Below are 25,915 nucleotides of genomic sequence, written 5' to 3' on the forward strand. Positions count from 1 at the left end.
AACGTGGTAATCACAGTGTAAATGATAGGTGTTAGACTAATTATGAGTGGGGTAAAATGGAGGTACAGAGTGCAGCAAAGTCACCGTCCGTCTGCAGAACTGGGGGGTTCAAATCCTGGAGTTTGCATACCCCTACATTAGTTGGAAAATGGAGGGATAAAAATTTACCTCTGTTTTACTGTAAATAATCCATCCATCCATCCATAACCTACCCATTTATCCGGGTCATGGTTGCTCGACCTAATAATACCTTAAAAACAACGAACATGCGTGTCATTGTGTGGTGAGCTTACATTTTTCACCAGGCAGATATGGGGTGGTGATTGATACGACTGTTCAGCAGGAAACTCAGAGGCAGGAGTGAAATTTTAAACCTGTTCTTAGAGAGAAGTACGGTGCTGCTCTGTCAGATTGAAATAGCAAAATAGCAAAGCAGGGAACATAAAATGCATGACACAACATGCTGTGCGGGACTATCCAAGCACGCCTCAGCAGGGAGCATATGGTCTCGGAGAGTTCAAAGCGAGTTAAAAGGTCTCTTGAGTTAGCACCTTAATTCAGTACCTTAAGAACCCCCATTACCTTCCACTGACGGACATGCAGCTAAGCTAAGAATATTCTGGAATAATAAAAAAACATTGCCAAGGCTCAATAATAGCCTCTGGGTTATTTATACTATTAAACAAACGTCACACAAATTCTCACTTCATATCTGTCTTTATTTATTGCCGTAAAAGGTTTTTTAACAACCGTCCCAAAGCTTTGGTTATTTCTTTTTTTAGCTAGAACAGCAAAACCTGTCAAAGTGAATTCAGATTTATTATCAAAAGCAACATCCACAAAATAATTCATGAAAGCACAAAGACGATATCGAACAAATTCCATCTATGACGACCCTGTAAAGTTAGACACTAATGTACAGTATCCCCTACATGCATTTGACTGCAATGTTCTGTCTGTCCCGCATTTACCAATCCCTGGGGTATAAGGCTGTGTACAGATGCCATCTTTCCAAAAACACCAGGCCCAATCCAAAGTATTCGAGCTTATTAAGTCAAAGGAAAATGTCAGAAAGATCTGCAACACTCTTAACTATATACATTTAAATGTATATATTCGTCACTCAAAAACAGACACAGATTTGGGAGACTAGTCAGAGTGTCGGGGTAACAGCAGTGCAAAGTTTTCCTATTATTAGCAGTGACATTTCCATTTACATAGATTTTGCTCATCTTGAAGATGCAAACTGAAAATTCATCGCAAAGACAGTTTGGTGCCACGTCACAATATGCTGACCTTTGCCACTTATAAATGGTAGTCACTCAATAATAGGAAGAAAACTGTGGTATAACTTGTTTATAATTGTCTATCGATGATTTACAAAGTGTTACAACCTAATTAATAACCTGCTTATAAACCATTCATAATGCCTTTATAAGGGTAGCCTTATTGTAGAGTGGCACCGAAAGTGTACTAGCTTCTGGAAATCATTCTCTGTGCAGAAGCACGAGTCATGGATCTTAATCTCGCTGAATGATAAATGGTGCATCTTATTCGCATGACATCCATTAATGAAAACACTCCCTCTTCACAGCTTCACTTTGTCAACTTACAGAGTATTAAAATTTGAGCAAAACTTTAATGGAAATACAGCCAGTGAAACCGCAGGGCAGATACTCCCAATCAGAGGTGGACAGTTCAGGTCCAGAAAGTACAAATCCAGACCAAGATTTTGTTTCAACCAACCAGTTGAGTACTCTGTGACTGTGACTCTTTATACTCAACTGGTTGGTTGAAACAAACACCTTGGTCTGGATTTGTACTTTCTGAACCTGAATTTTCCACCACTGTTCCTATGGCATCTGACTCACTGCAAACTTCAAAGCATAGTCCATAACCTACCCCCCCCCCATCCCATTTTCCAAAGTCATGTGACAATGTTTTTTTATTTTAGCAAAAAAAAAAAGTGGCAGGATAATTATGAAAGGTTTATAGACCATTTCTCTATACCGGTTTACTTGGAACTCAAAATATATTCAAAAATGAGTCAACTGGATTTATGGAGTGTCAGAGTGATATCTCAGCAGTATGACTTAACAGGCAGCTTCACAAGCTCCAAAGTCAGCATCGTGGAAGTGGCATTCAGATCAAGACATACCCAGACACACAGGAACACCAAGAAACACAGTTACAGCTAACATCAGAAACCAAATCAAATACAGGAAATCAGCAGACATGCGTTTACAGCAGGCATAGCAAAGTGTTTAAAAAAAAAAATCCATCAACATGTCCAGAAAATGTGACCGCATGTAGCATTAACACTGGCAACTTGTTTTAAAAGCTTTTGCTCCACCTGTGAATATCATAAAAATGTTCTGTTTTTTTTTAATTCCCAGACCTACTGAATTTAATGATTAAAAACACTTTTCCACTTAAGAAAATAGACATTTAAATTTACGACAATGTCCGCACTGTGTGAAATCACCAAACATAATGGTGACCGAGCCAGCAGACAGAAGCGTGTCCCCCACCTGCAAGAAGGATGCGGCGAAATTAGATTGAGCTCTGCAGAATGCAGTCACGATTACTTGATCTCGCTCAGAGAAAATAATACGCTTCATTTCGACAGTTTGTGGAATGTGATGCGAAAGATTATCTGGTGATCTTCTCAAAACAAAGAGCAAATAAATCACCTCTGTCCGACAAGCGGTGTCCAGGGCGACGCCTCATTCAACGACCTGAGCAGACTTGTGGGCGCGGCTGGTGATGTCATTCACAAAAGAAGACTTAGACATTCCTTGCTGCAGAAGATAAATCGGTATTAGACTTGTCAGTCATCATGAGGCTGACAAACCTGGCTGGTTATATCAGGGTAGTGAAGGGCTTCCCCTGAAACAGGTACCTATTAAAACCTTGTTCAAATATTACACCGTTTTTACCAGGAACCAGTGTACCAGGGTGAATCGTGAATCTTTAGGATGCCAGAAGAAGTCTTCCTGCTTTTCTTATGCAAGATAAGGAACATTTATCTAAAACTGAAGAAAAGTCCAATTAAGTTAATAGATGACTGAGGCATTATCCATTTTTATGTAGCAGATTCACGCTGCTGACCCTGGGATTAGAACCGCTGACCTTCCGATCACAGACACAGCCTCCCAACCCACTGGATCAGTCATCGCCCCATGGAGAGGAAAGTGACAGTGATTAGAGGGGCTGTCACGATAAGTTTTTGTCGAGTCAGTTGCCAGTTTACATGCCGGAGGACAGGCAGCCCGGGACACGCCAAGCGATTATATGAGGCAGAGCAGTCGCCGAATCCAACTGGCCTTTCTGGATTTTCTTCCCTGCGGCTGTGGGGTGGAGTCAAGGCAGTACAGCACTGCACAGGTAAACTCAGACAAAAACAGACACCTGCAAACCCCACTTACCTGACCCTGATCCGTAATATGTGATAAGAATCAGAACTATTTAACACACACTTTTATTCAAAGCAATGTGATATTTTTAGGGTCAGGAAATCTCTGTAGTAATTGGGGGTTAAGGGCCCAAGGATAAAATCAGTCTAACAACCCTGGGATTTGATCTAACGACCTTCGGACCACAGACATAGCATCCTAACCTGCAGGATCACACATCACCCCGCTAAATGCTAACGCTGCTCTGGAACTGTTCAGTCCTTCTGCCGTATACTGGTTTATCTCACAGATAACCCTCTGCTACAAACAAAAGTATCGTCCCAGCGTTAATAACGTCACACCAAGAACTTTAGTATTGTCACACCAACATTACACGAAGGTCGTCTCAAAGCTGGCAAAGAACGTTTATGGAATGTTATTTCCACCTTTTACACTTTAACAAAACGTTCTGTCAATGTTGGCACAATAATATTATTACATATTATTGTTAATTATAAAATATTATTTCATAAAAGTGTTGCATGTATACAACACAAATGCCCCATTCAGCCCTGAACCCTAACCTTTAATGTGTAAGGTTACAGTATTTCCAACTGCACTTTCATGCTTTTATATTATTAGTTTTAGTTGTTGTAGTGGGATAAAGTTCTGGGAACATGAGGAAAACCAGACACTTTGAACGTTTCCATACCTTAATCATAACGTTTGGTAAACATTTCTAGAATGAGAAATTGTTAGCTGGGGTTGCATTAACTCAGCTGAGACGGGCCTTACCTTCTTCAAGAAGCCCTGAACGTCCTTCTCTGACCAGAGGCTGTACAGAAGGACGGAGGCGACATTGTTGGCTTTTGGCAGGGACCTGATGGGGGGTGGGAGGGATGATAAAACCCGCAAGGCCTTCACTATGCCCCCTCCCCCACTCGCAGAGAGCTGCAGAGCATTATCTCTGACATACGATTCATATCAGGATGTTTGAGATGAGAGATGACTCATTGGTTGCCGTAGGAAAAAAAAAGTTGTTTTGTCGAGTAATAAGTAAGCATTTTTGGAGCAAATCCAAAAAGCCGAAAGCTAAGCTAGCTTTAGCGACGAGTCATGGGCTTTCTCTGCCACATATGGTGAATGCTGAAGTCCCCATCGGAGCTGACAGTGCAGGGTTTCTAAGAAGGGATGGTTACGAACTGTGCAGGGGCAAGGTGATTAAACCATAACAGCGTGGTGATGTTCGACGGTGCTCACCCCTTGCGGCTGAGGTCGTTTAGCGAGCTGACCAGGTCTCCGTTAACCACCTTCTTGGTCAGCTCTGGCTCTGCCAGCAGCAGAGTGTGGAAGGTGCGGCACACGGTTGCCAAGGTATCATCTGAACTCCCCTTGTCGTTGGCATTGGTGGTCAGGATCGCGGCGAGCTTTGGCGCCACATGCGGGGCTGCGGCCATAAAACAAACGAGAGAGTGAGTGTAAGAGTGATGATACACAGGGGAAGCCATGTTCCTTGGGCACTTTCCCATTGATATTGGGCAAAAATGTCTATTTTAAAAACTTTAATTTGCAATGGACAACTTTTGGCAATCATCCAGATCCAGATTCACACCTGGTTGGCGATTGGCTCAAAAAGTTGCCCTGTGCATCATTACCATTAGGGCGTTTTCACACTTGGTCCTTTTCAGCCCTCAAAATCAACCTAGTGCAATTAATCAACATTTTTGGCACATATGTGAATACTGAAAATGAACTCAGAGCCCAATAAATCAAACTGAAGTTATACAACCTCGGGAGCTTATAGTCTGCATTGTGGTTCATTTAACCCATGTACACAAAGAGCTCCATGTTGCCTTTGCCCTTTGCCATTGTATTTCTTGCCCTCAAACTTACCATAGAGAGATAACATGCTACTGCACTGGGACACTCAAAAAACAAATATAGAGAACCACGGCTGCTGGTTCTCTATATTCTGTGAACAGAAAAAGGACTGAGGCCCCATCAGAGCTGAGGTGAACCAGAAAGAGAACTGAGTCCTCTTTCAAATGAACTCACAATGTGAATGCAAAAAGAAGCAAGTCCGTTTCCTGTTGGTCCACTTTAAGGGTGTTTTCACACCAATACTTTTCAGTCTGGTTAAAACAGATTTTGGTTCAATCCCCTCTTTGGTGCAATTCGTTTCAGTAGGTGTGAGCAGACTAAAACAACTGAACCGCGACCTTTGAGAGGTGGTGGTCTTGGTCCAGTCCGAAACTAACTTTGAAGTGGTTCATTTGTGGTGTGAAATCTGTCTTCAATCCGACCCAACTTCCAGGTGTACTGAGCTAAATGGCTCATGTAGCCAGGTGGGCTTTGAATTCTGGGATACGGCAGAGTATGCAAACCAGTAGCAGCAGCAGCTAGGCGGAGAAGGACAAATGAACCAAGGTCTAACTTGGTCTAGCAGCAAGGTATGTTGGCTTCTTGAAATCTGGGCAGATTATTACATCTATCAGCTCTTAAAAACAACTCATAAAAACTCTGAAGTTTTCAAAATGTTCAATCAACAGTGGAAGGAGAGAGGATTTGGCTGGTCGACTGAACAGTGCCAAGTGAAAGTAAAAAGCTGAGGCAACAATACATAAAAGTGAGAGATGCTCAGCTGCATAGCCCAAGAAATGGGACCTTCTTCCTGTATTTACCGCATAGCCCAAGACATGGGACCTTCTTCCTGTATTTACCGCATAGCCCAAGACATGGGACCTTCTTCCTGTATTTACTGCATAGCCCAAGACATGGGACCTTCTTCCTGTATTTACTGCATAGCCCAAGACATGGGCCTTCTTCCAGCATTTACTGCATAGTCCAGGACATGGGACCTTCCTGCATTTACTGCACAGCCCAGGACATGGGACCTTCTTCCTGTATTTACTGCATAGCCCAGGACATGGGACCTTCTTCCTGTATTTACTGCACAGCCCAGAACACGGGACCTTCTTCCTGTATTTACTGCATAGCCCAGGACACGGGACCTTCTTCCTGTATTTACTGCATAGCCCAGGACATGGGACCTTCTTCCTGTATTTACTGCATAGCCCAGGACACGGGACCTTCCTGTATTTACTGCATAGCCCAGGACACGGGACCTTCTTCCTGTATTTACTGCATAGCCCAGGACATGGGACCTTCTTCCTGTATTTACTGCATAGTCCAGGACATGGGACCTTCCTGTATTTACTGCACAGCCCAGGACACGGGACCTTCTTCCTGTATTTACTGCATAGCCCAGGACATGGGACCTTCTTCCTGTATTTACCTCACAGCCCAGAACACGGGACCTTCTTCCTGTATTTACTGCATAGCCCAGGACACGGGACCTTCTTCCTGTATTTACTGCATAGCCCAGGACATGGGACCTTCTTCCTGTATTTACTGCATAGCCCAGGACACGGGACCTTCCTGTATTTACTGCATAGCCCAGGACACGGGACCTTCTTCCTGTATTTACTGCATAGCCCAGGACACGGGACCTTCTTCCTGTATTTACTGCATAGTCCAGGACACGGGACCTTCTTCCTGTATTTACTGCACAGCCCAGGACACGGGACCTTCTTCCTGTATTTACTGCATAGTCCAGGACACGGGACCTTCTTCCTGTATTTACTGCACAGCCCAGGACACGGGACCTTCTTCCTGTATTTACTGCATAGCCCAGGACACTGGACCTTCTTCCTGTATTTACTGCACAGCCCAGGACACGGGACCTTCTTCCTGTATTTACTGCATAGCCCAGGACACAGGACCTTCTTCCTGTATTTACTGCATAGCCCAGGACACGGGACCTTCTTCCTGTATTTACTGCATAGTCCAGGACACGGGACCTTCTTCCTGTATTTACTGCACAGCCCAGGACACGGGACCTTCCTGTATTTACTGCATAGCCCAGGACACAGGACCTTCTTCCTGTATTTACTGCATAGCCCAGGACACGGGACCTTCTTCCTGTATTTACTGCATAGTCCAGGACACGGGACCTTCTTCCTGTATTTACTGCATAGCCCAGGACACAGGACCTTCTTCCTGTATTTACTGCACAGCCCAGGACACAGGACCATCTTCCTGTATTTACTGCATAGCCCAGGACACAGGACCTTCCTGCATTTACTGCACAGTCCAGGACACAGGACCTTCCTGCATTTACTGCACAGCCCAGGACATGGGACCTTCTTCCTGTATTTACTGCATAGCCCAGGACATGGGATCTTCCTGTATTTACCTTCTTGCTTGCGCTACAGACACATCTGACCAATAAGCGGAACGAACATTCATGTTGGTGCATGGTTGGGGAAAATGCTACAAGTTTACAATTTCATCAACTGATTCAGACCAGAGAAACCAGACTATAAGTGTGAAAATGCGGAATGTTAATTAGAACTACATCATCACACTCAGGTTTCCTGGGGGCCCTTCACAAATGTGTGGTTTAAGAGGCTGTAAATTTCACATTACATTAACATTATTTAGCAGGCATTTTTATCCAAATTGAGAGCAGCTCTCAAATAATAAACTGTACAAGATAGAGCCTTTACTGCTGTTATAGTCAATTTCGAAAGAAACAAACTCCACTTTAAGTGAACCAGAAAGTGGACCAAGAGTAAGGGAACTGGTCTTCCTGCTGGAGGAGCTCCTGAAGGCTGTCAGGGTGCTGAAGCTACTGGGATTTTCAGAAGCCTCCATGTCCAGCTGGTAGCTGAGGTTGTGAAGGATACACGCACAATTCTCCACTGACTCGCTTCTCTTTCCAAAAGCACTCGGTTCACTTTCTGGTGCACTTCAGTTTTTATATGGTCTCAGTCCACTTCACATTCACACCTGGTCCTTTTGGACACTGAACTGATCATAAGAGTCAAGTCTTCCTCAAAAACATGGCAAAGACAAAGCAAGAACTTAGACTACTATTAAAAAAGTAAGTGCACGTGTGTTATGTGTACTGTATATCTACTGTGATCATTTTCATGATCGTAACTCCAGTTACTAGACGAATGGTCCTGCTGAGGTCAGACCCAGGCATCTCCTGGTCCTAAACACCCACAGCACCTTCTGCTGTAGTATGGACCACTTTCCAGACAGACTTCTCACCCAGGTTGCTCGTCAGGACTGGGTTCCTGGACAGGTTCCCCACCAGAGACACCATGGTCTTCTGTAGACTAGGGTTGGAGTTCTGCAGCAGCGGCTGGATGTACTGCAGGCCATTCAGCTTCTGCACAATGGTCTGGCTCATGGCTTTAGAGAACTGGAGAGAGAAGAAGCCCACGTTTACATCCACACCGGACATGGAGCGCAGACAGACGGCGTTTCTCAATATGCATTCTTGACCATACTCACATACCCCATTTACGTCATCTCCCATTACAAAAGACCAGTTCCAATACTCAAGAGCAGAAGTGCAGAGGACAGTAAAAATCCCCGGATGTTATTCTTGCCCCGCCCCAAATATCAAGGATACGTCGGATGCATCTTCATCAAATGAGACCCATCTCATGATTCACTGCACCCCAAGTTCATTGTTGGAAGGCAAGTTAGCAAGACTGGTCTTGCCAAGACCACAAGTACAGTCGTTGCATTCTTGGTATAGAGAAATACCCGAAGGCTGCTTGAGCCCATCTGCTTTTCAGCCCCATAGAGATAAATTTCCCACAGTGCTGTTCTTCACTAAGAAATCCACCAGTAAAACAGGTTCTCCTGGACCCTGATTGGTCCTCGCTGATCAGTCTGAGACTTACTGGTCCCTTATTGGCTGTGAGGTTCTGCAGGGCTCCTGCGCAGGCCTCCAAGGTGGCATCCTTCTGGCTGGCTCCCAAGAGGTAAAGGTAGGTCTGAATAGTTCTGGAGTGGTAAAGCAAGCCAAGGCCTTTTGGATCAGCCTCTTCCACCACTGGGTTCTCACAGGCAATCTGCAGCAAAACAAAGGAAAATTGTGCAAGACAATTCCTGTGGTAATTAGCTCTGAGCAGTCACCTGTAATCTGATGACCTCTAATACCATAACAGAAAGCTGTGTCACTGTTATATTTTTCTGGGCTTTGATGTGTGGTGCCTGTATGATCTATACACAGTGGTAGTGCTTACCACCACTCAAACCAAGCATTCCTCTGGGGCCCCTGAGGTTTGAGGTCCCCCTGTTGGCCACAAACCATCACTACATTAAGCATTACTTTAAAAAGTTGCCTATTTAGAAGATCCTGAAGCAGCATATTCTGCAAACAGCTACCTATGATCCTCTGACTATACGCGCTAGGTATTTATTTAGTTTATGTAACATCTGGGGGAGGGGGCTTTCTGAGTGGGGTCCCAGAAACAACATACCCCTGTTTATGTGAAGAACAGTCTTAGCGTTTAATTGGCCACTCTGAAAGGTAGACCTCCACCCTGACCCCCTAGAGGACTTTATGGGGAACACCACGTCGTTCAGGACCTCCACAGCCACTTTACCTCCTGATCGACCTTGCTGCTCTGCGGACTGAAGCAGCCAAGGCTGGTCTTCCTGCTGGATGAGCTCCTGGAGGCCGACAGTGTGCTGAAGCTACTGAGATGTTCAGAAGCCTCCGTCTCCAGCTGGTAGGTGAGGTTGTGAAGGATACAGGCACAGTTCTCCACTGACTGTAATGTGATGGCAAAAACATGTGTCAAAGGCTGTCAGAAAGTACTGGCCCTCTAACTAGGGGCATTTCCATCGAACTATGGACTAGACATTTGAAAGATATGAACTGGAAAACTCAAATCTTGGAAAAAAAGAAACCTCAAGTATTGCAAAAAAGTTTTTCTTTTCATTTGAGGGGTGTTTAGAGGTAGGAATCAATTTGCAAAACTGCAGTTCTACAGTTTTTCTATAGCTACTAACTTGTGGAAAGTACAACGTGTAAGTTTAATCTCATGGGTACAAATGGTACTGCATGGTGGAGTACTGCATGGCATGGTAGAGTGTGGCAGAGCATGGCAGAGTACTGCAGGATATGGCAGGGTGCAGCAAAGTGTAGTAGAGTGCTGCGGTGCATGTAGTGTGGCAGAGCATGGCAGAGTGCAGGGCCTGGTAGACTGGCAGAAAGTGGCAAAACACTGTAGAGTGCTGAAGGGTATGGTAGAGTGTGGCAAAGCAGGGTAGGGTGTAGAAGTAGGCAGTACAGCGCTGCGGAGCATGGTAGAGTGTTGTAGAGCGTGGTAGAGTGCTGCAGAGTATGGTACATTGTGGCAGAGCATGGTAGGGTGTTGCAGAGTATGGTACAGTGCTGCAGAGCATGGTAGCATGTTGTAGAGCGTGGTAGAGTGCTGCAGAGTATGGTACAGTGTGGCAGAGCATGGTAGAGTGTTGCAGATTATGGTAGAGTGCTGCAGAGCATGGTAGCGTGTTGTAGAGCGTGGTAGGGTGCTGCAGAGTATGGTACAGTGTGGCAGAGCATGGTAGAATGTTGCAGAGCATGGTAGAGTGCTGCAGAGCTTGGCAGCGATGCAGTGCCTTTCCTACCATGTCATCTGGCTTCTCCACCGCCACGCAGTTCTTAATGTAGGTGACGAGTGCCTCGATCAACCCGGGGCTGTCCCGCATGGCCTGTCGCTCCTTATCCCTGGCGCAGCTCAGGTTCCTGTCTCAGGGAGGCAGGAAGGGAGGGGTCAGGCCACGGGGTGGGATGGACGACTCCATGAGACCCCCAAGACTGCCCCCCCCCCCCCAAAACATCTACCACCTCTTTGGACTGTCACTGTTTACTGTCATTTATTGTTTATTGTTATTGTTTATTACTGTCTAAAAAACTTTTACTGTCAAAGTCTGCAGTTTCCTTGGGAATTAATAAAGTAGCTTTCCATCCATCCATCATCCCTAAAACACCCAGCTATATTAATTACTGATTTTAATTTTCTTCACAATTTCAACAAAGTGAGTGAGTGAGGCACGTGTCACGGATCGAGGACGCCCAACTAGATGTGGCCTCACCTCAGGCAGCCCGTAGTGCTGCAGAAGACCTCGGGGTCGATGTGCCGATTAGTGCTAGTGTCGGACCAGCCGGTGAAAGGCACCACCACGTTCTCCGTGAGCACGGGCAGGGCCCTCTGAATCAGCACCGGCTTCAGGCTGTCTTCCGAGGACAGGTTCCACAGGAGACCTGAGGGCGGTGCGGAAAAACGATGATTTATGGACCCATTGTTACCTCCGTACACAATTCACACTCAGAGCAGAGTCACGGCAGGTTATCCTCATGTTCTGTAAGGTCAACCCCATGACAAACCTCATTAGCTATCTGAGACAACAATAACAGGCCTAACAGGCTGTAAAAACTGTGGCTGAGTCTATGTTAATTTTAATAAGTCATTATAGTGATATATTGAATGATTCGTGGTCACATTCAGGGGTGGATTTATTTACCCCCCAATGTAGTGACTGTTTGTGGCCAATAGAGGGCCGCATACAAATGCTTGGTTTGAGTGCTGGCATACTGGTCATGCGATAGTGTTTTACAATGGCATGTTAGGGGTGTTTCAGGTGGGAAGGGGGGGTGGCGGGGGTGGCCTTGGGTGTCACCTGCCAGCTGACGCTGCGTCTCACTGGAATCCGTGTCCTTGAGCAGCGCCAGCGCCTCCTCTATCCCTTTACACTGCTGCACCTCCTTCTTGTTGTCAGTGTCTCTGAACACCAGGTTGCGCAAAGCGCCGGCGGCCGTCTGCTGGATCTGCGGGCTGGGGTTGCGCAGGAGGGCCACCAGGCCGGGGATGCCATTTTGCCGGAGCACCTGAAAGCAGGGCGGGGAGAAGGTAGGGAAAGTGGGGCGGGTTCAGGTAGGGAGGGGCGGAGTTTGGGTAGAGAGGGGCGGGGTCATGAGAGAGTGGTGGTCAGGTAGAAAGGGATGGGGTTAGGAAGTAAGGGGGCGGGTCACGTAGAGAGGGGCAGGGTCATGTAGGGAGGGGCGGAGTTTGGGTAGAGAGGGGCGGGGTTATGAGAGAGTGGTGGTCAGGTAGAAAGGGATGGGGTTAGGAAGTAAGGGGGCGGGTCACGTAGAGAGGGGCGGGGTCATGTAGGGAGGGGCGGAGTTTGGGTAGAGAGGGGCGGGGTCATGAGAGAGTGGTGGTCAGGTAGAAAGGGATGGGGTTAGGAAGTAAGGGGGCGGGTCACGTAGAGAGGGGCGGGGTCATGTAGGGAGGGGCGGAGTTTGGGTAGAGAGGGGCAGGGTTATGAGAGAGTGGTGGTCAGGTAGAAAGGGATGGGGTTGGAAGTAAGGGGGCGGGTCACGTAGAGAGGGGCGGGGTCATGTAGGGAGGGGCGGAGTTTGGGTAGAGAGGGGCGGGGTTATGAGAGAGTGGTGGTCAGGTAGAAAGGGATGGGGTTAGGAAGTAAGGGGGCGGGTAACGTAGAGAGGGGCGGGGTCATGTAGGGAGGGGCGGAGTTTGGGTAGAGAGGGGCGGGGTCATGAGAGAGTGGTGGTCAGGTAGAAAGGGGTGGGGTTAGGAAGTAAGGGGGCGGGTCACGTAGGGAGGGGCGGAGTTTGGGTAGAGAGGGGCGGGGTCATGAGAGAGTGGTGGTCAGGTAGAAAGGGATGGGGTTAGGAAGTAAGGGGGCGGGTCACGTAGAGAGGGGCGGGGTCATGTGGAAAAAGACGTTAGGGACGTTAAGCTAGTTAAAACAACAACTATATCAGTAAATGCTAAGTGGTGAAAAATAAATAATTCCAGACAATTAGACATGAGACAATGGACATTGTTTCTGCTGTGTGTTTTCATCCAAAGTGGAACGATGCAAATCATGCACACAATGTTGATGTTGCCAATGTCCTTTATTAACATTTCAGCAACATCAGTCCATTTAGCTATTACAATTGTAACGATCTAAAATTCCAGTTGCATGTGGATGCAGGCTTGAATATAATTATAATTTCAGACAACTATTCCTAGGAAAGGCATGTTTAAAAACAAAAGAATCATCATACAACAAAACAAGCATGAATACCTATCGCTATTACTGAGCCAGGCATCTACTCCATGAGCTCTGGAGAAACCAGAGGAATCCTGCAATTGAGCTTCTCCTCTCATGTGGATCAGAGAGGACAGTCACACGTCTCGCACTCTCACTTACCACTAAGCCACCGGGAAACCGCCGTGTTGACACACAGGACGGTTTCCAAACACCAGAGCCGCTTACGGGATGGTCAGCTGACACTAACGTGAGACAGGGGTGGGGATGCTGGAGGCAGTGCATGCTGAGGCGGTGAGAGAGCTCCTTCAGGCAACCTCTTCCTGATTCACAGTCCTCACACACAGCCACACTGGGCATTTCTCAGTCGCCTTCTTGATGACTGCCCACAAAAAAAAAAAACAACCAGACCCCCATTCCCAGCCCCACCCTAGTCCCTCACCCTTTTCCGCGTGTTTTCTTGTTGTTCGTCCAGGAGCAGCTATATTTTGTTTTTCTTCATGCCATCACGATTTTATCTGACATCCGTTCTCCGCCCTGCTTGCCTGGGTTAGATCCCTATCCTGAGTTCTGACAGATACTCCCAGGGATAATGTCAATCAATGTTCATCTTTTAGGGCACAAATATTCGCCAGTCACTGTTCTCTAAACCTGCCACACGCCCGCGGCCCTTCGAGTTAAATGTGCCCAGCTGGCCCCTGTTCCTTTTAGGGTTTAAAAAGGGATCAGCAAGGCGGATGAACAGGGGAAAACAAGCATCAGTCTTCACTGTGTGGCTGAAGAACTTAGCCAACATAGTACAGCCAACTTTTTTTATCCATGAAGTTTAACAATGACCTCGTTCTTACACGCTTGAACCTTTTCTCTAGCTGCCTTGCAGAGACATTAATGATCCCCAAGTGTCTATCTACTCACCTCACGCTGGAATGGGAGTATGGACTAGAACCATCCAAGCAGGTTCCAAAAAGACATTAAAGTTTTAGCTTAGCTCAAAATATGTGTCTAAGGGAAGCCCGATAGCTTAATGTATCAGTCCCAGGAGAATTTCAATTCCATGAAGAAGCCAGAAGCCCGGCTGGAGGGTTACAGGGGGTGTCAGCAGGACCAGCCCATCTCACCTCCTGCTTGGCTTGGTCCTCCTTGAAGGTGCTGTGCTGGATGAAGGAGGCACCACAGAGTTGGAGTTTCTCGTCTGGACTGGACAGGAGCTCCACGGCCTCTTTGACGGTCATGTCCGTCCCGCTGCCACTCCCGTTGACCCTGGATGAGGCAGGAAAAACCCGGCTCCACTCAGAAGACCCGCTGGAGGATGTGATGCATTTGCTGGAGCAGAATGATTAAATTTGGCCCAACAGTGGGGCCTGGTCTCTCACCCCGTAAGCTCGGTCTTGGCCTTGGTGAGCATCGTCTTAGAGTCACCATTGGGGGGGCTTGTGGCAGCCTGAAGAAGCCGGTTATGGCTGCTAACCACCTTGGTGGCATTGTTCACCATCACCTGGGAGCTGTTGTTGCCGGTGGAGTGAATGCTGGCCCTCTGCATGCGGGAGGGCAGGGTGGCACGTGTGGCCTTGATCAGGGTAGGGTCGCTCTTACTGGGCTTCAGGCCATTGGAGACCTGCGGCGGGTTTTCGCCGTACATGGAGTGCAAACGCTGATCCCATTGGCTGTTGCAGCTCGTCATTCGCATGACTGGGCCCATGGGTAGGGAGTGGCTCTGCCTGGCCTGAGGGAAGAGAACAACAGATCCATTCAGCCCGGCCCTGCCTGGCCCAGCCTGGCCCGGCCCAAATAGCAATGCCATTAATTCAGCCACAATCCAGCAGGACTGGCACGTCTTTACCATTGATTTGGGCAACATTTCTTAACCAGCTTGAGCCTGGGTCTTATGTTTGCGTTTTGTTTCTTTTGGGCTCTGAACAACATCTACTGGATACGATACACAAACACTGGAGAAAAAACACTGCTGGCTTCTTTACGCTGCACCCCGACTTATTTCAGAACTTTGACTACCAGATGAGCAAAGATCTGAGCAGAGGAGGAGGAAGAGAAAAAGATTAAGAGGAGGAGGAGGAGGAGCAGATGCCCGGCGAGATAGTGGTGGCCCACCCAGCCCTGCACAGCAGCTGGATGATAAGACTGAGGATCCGCACTGCCTGCTTCATTCTCAGCAGGACATGAGGGACCAGTGTGTTTTCACCTTCAAACTTAACTAAACCCGAACATTCCCGACTTGGTCCAGCACCTCCTCAGATTGACAGAACATCAGGAGAACCCCTCTGAAGACACCAGCCACACCAGAGGAGGTGGCGTATGTTTTCTAATCGACAATTTCAGGCTAACAGGCACCGCTGTACCAGCCGTGTTTTGAATGACTAACATGGTTAAGCCCTCTTCTATCCATCCATTTTCTGAAAACAACTAAATCCCAACTTGGGTTGCGGGGGGGGGGGGGGGGGGGGGCAGAGCCTATCGCGGGTCCAATTTAGACTCACCAATCAACCTATCCTGCATAATTTTGGACTGTGGGAGGAAACCGGAGCCCCCAGCAAAAACCCACACGAACAGAGGCAGAGCGTTCGCACTCCACACAGAAGCGACCCAGGACTTGCCGTGAGGCAGCAGTGCTAATCACTGCGCCACCATTAAGCCCAGATTGACTGGCTAATACTAAATACCCATGGTCAAGCCCTCTTTGATTGGCTAACACAGAGTACCCCATGGTTAAGCCCTGTGTTTGACTGACTACCATTTTGTACCCACTGGTTAAACCCTATGTTTGGCTGGTTAACAATGAGTAAAGTACGCTTATCTATCCTCGGGCACGAAACACAGACATGAAGTCAATGATGTGACTGGTGCATATATGCACATATGTACACTATACATGATCTGGACCGGGAAGGAACGAATCAGGTAGGCTGTACAGATCACAAGCGTTTTCTTTTCACAAAACTGCATTGCAAAAAAAAAAAAAATGACAGAGATTGGGGGTGCGTTTCCCAATAACTCCCATTAACAAATGACATTACTGGAACCATTCAGTCGCTTTGCTCCAACAATGTAAGTTGCTAACGTTGTTGGTAACTATGCTCTTGGTAAATGGACCGTGGGTAGCGACAAACACGGCGGCAATGGAGCACTTTGGTGCAGTGTTTGCTGGAAATTTGGGCTGACAAGAGTATCCAGGAACAGCTGGATGCAACACACAAAAACTTAAAATATGGGACTAATTCCTTATACTGTACATGCAGCACACATGAATAAAAAACATTGTGCTGCATACTCAATAGAGTTATAAGAGGGCCGTGTGTCATTGCACCCAAAATGACTCCAAATAAGCCACAAATTAAGAGCATTAATCATGAACTACATTGTGCTGTGCAATAGTTATTTTCATCCTCTGTCTTCTTCAACACACAAAGTCACACAGTGATCACAAAAGCATGCTTGGGCACAATACAAGGTGACTGGGCCTAGTGTGAGTACATCCTGAGTGTCTATTGGTTAAACCATATTTTTTTAATTGGCTAATACTGAGTACCTCTTGGTTAAACTCTTTGCTTGATTGGCTAACACTGAGTATTTCATGGTTAAACCCTGTTTTGACTGGCTAACACAGAGTACCTACTGGTCATGCTTTTAATTGGCGAACACTGAGTACCTCATAGCTAAACCCTGTGCTTGATTGGATAACACTGAGAACCTTAACCTGGTTAAGTCCTGATTGGGCAGATTTGATGAAGCTTGTGTCCCTCAGTTCCTTCCACAGAACAAACATCCATACAGAACAGCAAAATCACTAAAGGTAGTGCTTTCGAAGACTGAGTCACAGACATTAATGAGTTTGCAGAGTTACACAATGTTTCCAATACTGTTAAGCAAGGACTGAGGCTTTGTGGTGTCTGGTCAAAACATGGAGCCACAAAGCTGCCGGTGAAGGAGGGGATTTGGTACCATGGCTGTCTGAGCAGGATATGGGGAGGTTCTTCAGCAAGGTCAAAGCCTGCAGATCCTCTGTGCCTCAAGAGGACTACAATTGTGCCACTGCCAAAAGCAGTCCTCATGTCTAAATGATTTCCCAACATCAGGGTACTGGCTACCAGATTCAAGAATCAGTTTCCTTCCTAAAACCAACCACATTGTCAACAGCTAAATCAGAAGAACTGCAATATTACAAACACCTGAGCTTTATGCAAATTGTAGTTATTTGTTGTCATTGAACTACTGCATACTGATTGTCTATTTGTTTGTTTGTTGACTTTGCATGTTCTTTGGGTACTGTTAGCTGTTCTTTTTACTGGCTGTAGGTAACAGTTGTTACCCAATAAGAAATCTGCAGTCTTGAGTCTATCCAGTATCATTGTCAGTCCATAGTTCATAGTTATTTCTGAGATCACACCTTAGTGGTTGGGGGCCCCTAGCTCTGGCTAAGCTGACACACATAGACAGACATAATATCATAGTTTTACACCAACATGAAGATCGTTTAAACATCATTTTCTGTGGCTGCTTAAGACTTTTCGCACAGCACTGTATACTTGTATATCATTTCAGCTACACTGAAAAATTAAAGCTTCGCTGATGATACAGTTTTATATGTAATCGATGAAGAGAATGGATGCAGCTACACAGGGGTGAGTTCATCGTTTCTAGGGCCTCACTGAAAAAGCCACACACAAATGTTCCATATACTAAATTTCCATGTACTAAATAAATAGCTAGTGAGTAGAGTCTGAAGACCGTAGCTAGCTTCCTGGTGCTTCAGCATCTCCTAACTAAGGAAGGCTGTTATTTATCATTTAGTGTAGTGACTGTTTACGGCCAACAGGGGGCCTCATGTAAATGCATCTATGTCCACTGACAACACGCCAGCAGCTTCTCTACACCCTTGCATGTTATTCATTAACATGTGCAGAATGTCCACAGAATTCTCTATTATTAAAGCCTAGATATGATACAGATCTTAAGCGGTAGGTCTCAGAACGGCAGAAATCCCAGACTGACAACGGAGTGTGATCCTGTTACAACACACGACTGTAGAGAAGCGTTCTAGAAAAGATCTGCAGATATAGCTAAATGAGGTGTGGCATCGATATTCCACTTAAGTCTGCATAATTAACTGGTTCGCCAACACCTATAAATAAACATTTCCTCTGACAAGCCCTGGCATGGCTTACGAGGTTAATAATTAAAAGCGGAGGGGCTGAATCCAACTGCGACGGAGAACAACATGAAGCTGGTGGAGAGGGAGACTTTCAGAATACGACGGCCGGCCACATTCACGCAAACAGGCAGGTGCGGGGACGACCTTGACACTGGGGTCCTAAACTGATTGTCATTCCACAGCTCGATAGGACAAGATGTGCTGGGACAAAGAAAAGCCCAGCTGGAGAACTGCCACGTTCGGTCATTTCATTTACATTTTATTTATTTAGCAGATGCTCTTATCCAAAGCAACATACAACTGAGGAAGCAGGATCAGGCCCAGTGCCCTCAGCCAGTACGGCCCGGCCAAGCGCGATGACATCACGCACACATGTACCTGAGGAAATACTATACGGCAGCGTCTGCCTCTATTCATAGCGGCACTAACTCGACTTCCCACGCAATCATTAAAAAAAAAACTACGGCCACTTTCTTTGTGGATTTCCTCGTCATACATCCAAGCATGTAATCTTACACACTGACCCAGAAATAAGGTCTTAGTCATAAAGCTATTAATATGCGAATTTATGCTCATTTAAATAGCAACTCGGGGGGGGTAAGCAAGAAGAGTGGAGCTGCAGAAAGCTTGGATGGAGGCAGAGCTGGGCATTCGCCGCAGTGTCTGGCGTCTTCATGACGGGAAGAGGAGCGAGGGCCGGAGACCGGCATGAAAGTCCTGCAACAAGGTTCATGGTACAGCACCTCTTCCTGTCCAGCGGAATGCAGAGCTTCCCTCAGCAGTCACACCGCCTGCAGATAAGACTTGGTAATCTTATAATGCTAAGCAGGTTTGGGCCTGGCCAGTACTTGGATGGGAGGCCAAATAGGAAAGTGTTGCTGCTGGAACAGGTGCTGGTGTGGCTAACAGATTAGCTTATTCTGTGGTTTGTGTGGATCCCACTGCAGTAATGGTGACACTGTGCTGGGGAAAAGGGTGCTGTCCTTAAGATGAGAGACCCTGGCTCTCTGATGTCATAAAAGATCCCTGGGTATCTTTCAAAACAGTAGGGGTGAAACCCCAATATCCTGGCTAAAATTGCCCACTGTGGCCTGGTCTGACCTTGGACTCATCCTCTATATCTCTCCTGACCCTTAACTACAGTGCAGCGATGGAGAAAGTGGCCCCACTGATGTTCAGCTCATAAAGGATCTACTGAAGATTAAGTAGATAATTACTCCACAGATCTGAGTGTGGCTAATGGCTGGCACACCTAGCCGACTCGCACGCAGTCAAACACTTTGGAAGTGAACGCTTAGCTTGATGACGATTTGGTCATAAGCCTCGAAAGCACAATATTATCACACATCACCAAAATATGCCCTGAAAATGTAACAAAATTAATGTAAATACAATTTCATAATATACTTAATAAACTTCCATGTTAATAGCTAATAACAGCTACCAAATGTATTAAATAATATTACAAGTGATATACAACAGATACTATACATATACTTTACAAATATACTTATCTATGTTAGGGTTTACTCAACCTGCAAGTAACTATTCATTATTGTTATTTCATCGCATTTTATTTTAGGATTAACATGCATCCAGTTCATTTATGCTTTAAATGAAAACAGGAAGGTTGTTATTAGGCATTTTAATTCTTTCTGTAAACATTTGGGGTGATAAATTATTGAAACCCTAAGACCCACACATTGTGCTGCATAAAAGTGAGCACTTCTCCAGTATCACTAAGAACAAGGGATCACCTTACTGATACAGGATCGCAATATATTCCTCCTAAACCAGGCGAAGTTGCGTAAGTTTGTTTTATTGTTTAAGATTAGCGTACTGTCTGTTTTATACCGCAAACTTGGACGTTTTGTACAAAGTCATTTCAAGTTATGGAATTCACGGTGACATTTTTTTATCTGTGTGTTACGCTTCTACTTCATTCAAAGCATGTCTAAGATCTAACTCATTATTTTGCAGTTTCTGAAGATCAGATTTATCCGCTGATTCTGTCACATTTCCTCTGTTTCCCAACCTCAAAAAAAAAAAAATACTATCTGAAATTTGGATACACATCTCCACAGCACATTGGGATTAAAAATGTCAAGTTCAGCAACCTTGAAAGGAATGCGACCCAGTTCAACCTGTCAAGATCATTTACACTGTTAAAAGTGTCCTTTGGGGCTAAATGCAAGCTCATGACCATGAACCTCTTAGCTTTAACCCTTAAATCATCAGCCTAATGTGCAGCATAAAGAGCAATGCATAGCACTACACAAAAGCATGGACATATTTATTAAAATCAATCATTCTATTAATACACTATTCATATGCTGCATCTGTGGTGGCCCAGTGCAATATACGGTATCACAAATGTTGCAATCGTACTAAAAATAATTTTATGGCTAGTAATGTTATAACTTAATAAAACATCACTTTGAATTAAAGAGTAGATATTCATCAAAAAAATTAAAAATAGTAATAATAATAAAAAACTAACTAAATGTTTGCATTCAGTTCATTTATTCATTTACTTGCTCATTAAAACCTGTTAAATGTGAATAAAAATTCACATTCAGATCAGCAAGTGAAAAGACATTGAACAGCAAACCTGTGAATTCTGCATATAGGCCGACTTTGAACTTGAGCTGTTTCGTAGGAGAAAACTGCTGTTCTTCTTGCCTGTAGAAAACTTGAATGTCCGAAATTCACTGAAGACTGCGTCATTCTGCGGACCTGTGGGGGAGAACGTGTCAATGCATGAGAGCGACCCTACGGGAAGGCCCACAGCGTCCTCTGTGATTTATACCGCATTTAACAACATCTATGAATCTTATTTTGTTTGGATTTCTTTATGAGCAGAGAGGCCTACGCAAAGAAGTATCTATCGATGGAAAAAATGGAATAATTACGTGGTAACAGGAATATCCAGTACCATGCTTTGAAGAACTGGATTTTTAATCATAAATTATATTAGTTAGTGTAAGAAAATAAAATAATATATCTATTAAATTCAATTTCATGAAACATGCAGTATATAAGCAAGATAAAATTACCAGTATTGATTATAAACAGTGTGAATTAAAATATATATTTTTAGACTTCATTAAATTTAAAAAATTTGATTTTTCATACCAAAATAAAAAAATAAGATATATATTCAATATTTTCCCTAACATTGTGAACTGAAAAAACTAACAATGCCTAACAGTGAAATATTGAGGTCACTTATGTTTTATTTTGACAGGAAAAGGGCCACTGCAACCCCGCCCCAATTTGTACCCCTCCCCCCAATTTGTACCCCTCCCTCGCTGACCAGTGGAGATCCAGTTTAAAACAAAGGTTCACTCTTGTTTTTAAAGGTAAGTGCCGCATGCACTTCAGTCATTTATGGACACACAGACTGTGGCAGCTGGCTTCAGAGGAGAGGAATTAAAAAATGCAAAGAACTAAGGTGAATGGGCTCACATCTTCATGATCCCCAAAATGGATGTTTGTACAGATAGTTTATGACAAAAAAGAAGATATAATGGTGCTCTTCAGAGGGATGGGAGACACGCCAATGACAATTATCCATCCACCCATAGAGTCATCCTACAGTTTTCCACAAGCGATCATCCAGTTCAGGGATGAACAGGGATGTTTCCAGGAAACAGGGGGCATGTGGAAGGGGACACCAGGGATAGCGCAACACCAGGGATGCAGGGAGGTAGTGACCAAGAAGAACACACGATGCAATACAACGCCATTTGAAAGTTAGGAATACCGCAAGCCTCCACATATTTCAGCAGCAATCTTTCAGGACATACAGGAAACACCTTCCTTGTGTTTCAAAACAAGTTTTTAAGTTATATGCCTACAGGTCAAGAACCATAGCAAACTGTGTTGCGTAAGCGTTCGTCATATTCACTTGTGATTACTGTTGCCATGGTGACCGAAATGACAAGCTATTATGGCAAATTACACTGACATATATCCATAGCAACTCCACAGCTTAATATTTACTTGAGCATCAAAATACGAAATTCGTAGCTCAGCAGTATAGTTAGATTTTCATTTACTTCAGGACGTGATACAATCTTTACTTCAGGTGAGACCTGGTGAATTATTTTGTGTAAAGGGCAAATTCCTAGCTTCACCGTGTTAACGATACGATAACGAAAGATACGATAATAGACTTACTAGATGTTAAGTGTCCCTTCTTTGAAAATTACAGGGGTGGATCTTGGGGGTAGTCAAGGGTAGAAAATATATGGCCACCCAAATCAATAAATCTGGTCGATCTGCTGCTTTTTTTTTCGTTTGCGCCCCCCCGGGGTTGGAAGTGCTTACCCCTGAAATACAGCCTAACTGGTCCCCGTTGTTTATTTTCATGTTTATTATTAATTCAAAGAAATATTTGTGAGCAAAAATCTTTTCATCTAGAACTGAATATAAAATCTTACCTTTTTTTTTTATCATCTAACAACGGACTGGATTTGCCCTGCTTTAAGTTAAAGTAGGCCTGTAAAACTTGTTAAAGAACATTAAAAGAATCCTGTCAAAGTCAAACGAGGCTGCAAACAGTTTGGTATACTGACTGCAGACAGTCTATGCTTTCTCCTGCTTCGAATTAATTTCATTTTCTATTAATGTACACGTCTGTCATGTCATGTGCAGCATAATCGGCATTTCACATGCCTATTTACCTGACATGAACCGCAAGTTCCAGAAAATTCTCAGAAAAAAAGCTGTCACTCCTAATTGCGTCTATGGGTGTATTTATACTTATCTATTGTTGCTTATGGACATGAAATCACTCTGTCCACGGGATGTAAACCAGCAACCTTCCGCTCACCTAAGTCCTAACCAATGGTGTAGGAGAGAGTTTGAGCTTGGGGGGGGGCACAACTTAATTTAAATTATTAAACAGTCATTTGATTTGGGGGATGAATGAAGCCAAATTAATAATGGGGGGAGGGGCTGGTCTGACAGCCACAAATCACTGAAACATGAACGCACATATTCAAATTTTACACTGACGGACATAGAACCATTTCTGTTTTTTTTCTCCCATACTTTTTGCATTATTGCAATATCTTCTACTAAACATTATTTCAAATGCCTATAAATGTTTAACTAATGGAGAAATGATTAAAGCTGCATCCCATTCACAGTGCTCCTTGAGTCGTACTCAGAAATTCAGGCTATATACTTACAATAGGACACTCACACTTTAGGGGCTCACGGCGCCAGGACAGTATAAGGTTCAACCAAATCTAAAAGACATTATTTCTGCAGCCTGTTTAACCTCTCAAAACAAAGCAGAGGTCTAACAAAAAGAAACCATTACACAAAAGAAACGCCAGGAGCAGAAATATCTTGACGCATAAAAGTAGGAAGGACGCCTCACAGTCTGAAAAGACTCCCAAAACGGGAAATGTTTAACCCACGTCAGCTAGCCGGCCGAGAAAGGGTCAGTTGGGAATAGATACCCAACACGTTTGTGTTTACTGGTAACACTGCTGACAGCCAGGCAAGATATGACGGAGAACTAGTCTACGTCAATAGTTTATCCATACATGTAGAGTGAAGCTGGCCTCTTTAATTAAATCTGTTCTTATTAGTCCTATCTATCTATCTATCTATCTATCTATCTATCTATCCCCTTATATTTATATTTCGATGTTCTTTTATATGACTGAATTTTTGCGCACACCAAAGAAGCGCAAATAAAGTTTTCGCAAACACTCGGGAACGTTCGTACCCTTCGGCTATATCTGTCACCTCTTTTGCTTATTGTCTTTATAATGATACGACTCTATACTATTCTGTAATTTTTATAGGCCTCCCACATCCCTCAAAATGAAAGCCACAAACAAATGCCATTTACTAAGAATACATATCCAGTATTGTTTTTAAAACATGAAAACATTCCGCGCTGCTTAAAAAGCGCATGTCATTCCGCGCTGCTTAAAAGACGAAGTGCGTTTCCTTTTTGAATTATTGGGTTTTAATTCACGTATAAATTTCAACAAAAGGTTGCACTTCGAGATTAGTCTATCCATAAACAAATATATAAACAAACGACGAGGAACAAGTGATCGTTTAAAACTGAGACTAAACAGTTTTCTAAATTCAGCTAGCTAATTTTACTTAGGCTATACTAAATCTCTCACCGAGCATAATTAATACACATGCATAAATATTTGCTACATAATGTCGTATACAAACTTCTATATGACTAATGCATTAGTTTCCACATAAATACATGGAAGCGCATCATGCTGCGCATGTATCTCTTTACTTTGAATCGAATCAGTTTAAAAAAAAAAAAAAAATCATATCCTTCACGTTTAATCAGTGACCGGATACATTTCATTAATACTCGGCAAAGGCTGCGCATTAACATTAGGTGGAGGATCTTACTTGTAGGCGAAATGGATCCACTTTTACTCTGCCTCAACTTGCTCCGCTTGATGGTGGTAACCTGGTCCAGGACGCGGCGCTGGCCCGTCCGCAGGTTCGTATCTGACGGGAGGGCGAGGGACGTGTCCTCACTGGCCCCTAAGGACAAGGCCGAGCGGAACGGCTCCATAGTCATCTTCAAAGCGTTTTTTCTCTCCTCCAAACAGCGGAACTTTGTCGATCAAAAATATATAAAAAAATATGTTTCCGTGGGCCGATCGGCTCCGTCGCTTCCCTTCGCGGGCGTACCGAGGAGTTTCTATTCCCAGGCACCTACCGGGAGCTGCCACACCTGCACCCCGCCTCCTGCAGCTGCTGAATACCCGCAGGTTGTATCTAGCATTCACCGAGACTGAAACCTCCCCAAACGCCTCGGACTTTAACCATTTGTCTAAGTGCTGCGTTTCACTCTCTTACCCGATCTCATGCATGCAGACCACAGATCGCAGCAAAAGTCTGGTGCTGTGTGTCTTTTAGAATCAGAAGAGTTTTATTACCCCGAAGGAAATTGTTTTAATTGCACATATACGACTAATTTATTTCCTGAACAATATTCGACACGGAAAGATCCAACCCCTATTCATTTGTTTGCACCATATTTACCTGTTTGCACCATTTCTATTGTCTTTGCACTTTGTTTTGCACTAGGCCTAGGCTATAAGTTTGTGTCTGTTCAATTTAATGAACTTGCGTTTTATGCACAAGAATTTTCCCTCTGGGATCAATAACGTAATCATATGTAGCCTAGTTAATTGTATATTATTGCAGTGCTCTACACGGTAGGCCTACATAGACCAACCTAAGCTTTATTCAAGAGGCCGACTATTTTTATCACATTAAAAATGCTCAGTCCTGATGCAACAGTATTTTACCAGTGCTTGTAAAAAATTACCGAAAACAGAAGACTATTATTTATTTGATCAGAAAGCATTAAGCATTTAAATGATACGCGAGGAAATTATTAAATCGGATA

General features: G+C 44.5%; 1 protein-coding gene across 1 annotated transcript; it reads right to left on the reverse strand.

Moving 5' to 3' along the window:
- Positions 1-698: 698 nt before the first annotated feature.
- LOC111855236 (plakophilin-1-like) lies at positions 699-25,300 on the reverse strand. Its single transcript, XM_023834041.2, has 14 exons — positions 24,904-25,300; positions 21,107-21,231; positions 14,705-15,054; positions 14,450-14,591; positions 11,949-12,156; positions 11,364-11,532; positions 10,896-11,013; positions 9,866-10,033; positions 9,158-9,328; positions 8,514-8,667; positions 4,656-4,842; positions 4,191-4,275; positions 2,694-2,801; positions 699-2,531 (listed from the first exon to the last, which is right to left on the reverse strand). The coding sequence occupies exons 1-13, from the start codon at positions 25,076-25,078 to the stop codon at positions 2,727-2,729; spliced, it is 2,127 nt and encodes a 708-aa protein (XP_023689809.2). The 5' UTR covers positions 25,079-25,300; the 3' UTR covers positions 699-2,531; positions 2,694-2,726.
- Between the last annotated feature and the right edge of the window lie 615 nt (positions 25,301-25,915).

This window comes from Paramormyrops kingsleyae, chromosome 18 (genome assembly GCF_048594095.1).
Source record: "Paramormyrops kingsleyae isolate MSU_618 chromosome 18, PKINGS_0.4, whole genome shotgun sequence".
In the NCBI taxonomy this organism is placed as follows: domain Eukaryota; kingdom Metazoa; phylum Chordata; class Actinopteri; order Osteoglossiformes; family Mormyridae; genus Paramormyrops; species Paramormyrops kingsleyae.

What these genes read in the sequence shown, in the direction of transcription:
- LOC111855236 (XM_023834041.2), bottom strand. Translation starts at nt 25,078, where the DNA reads ATGACTATGGAGCCGTTCCGCTCGGCCTTGTCCTTAGGGGCCAGTGAG. An exon ending in GCCAAGACCGAGCTTACGGG is followed by an intron (nt 14,592 to 14,704) that starts GTGAGAGACCAG and finishes TGCCTCATCCAG; the next exon opens with GGTCAACGGGAGTGGCAGCG. An exon ending in TGGAGAAGCCAGATGACATG is followed by an intron (nt 10,034 to 10,895) that starts GTAGGAAAGGCA and finishes ATCACATTACAG; the next exon opens with TCAGTGGAGAACTGTGCCTG.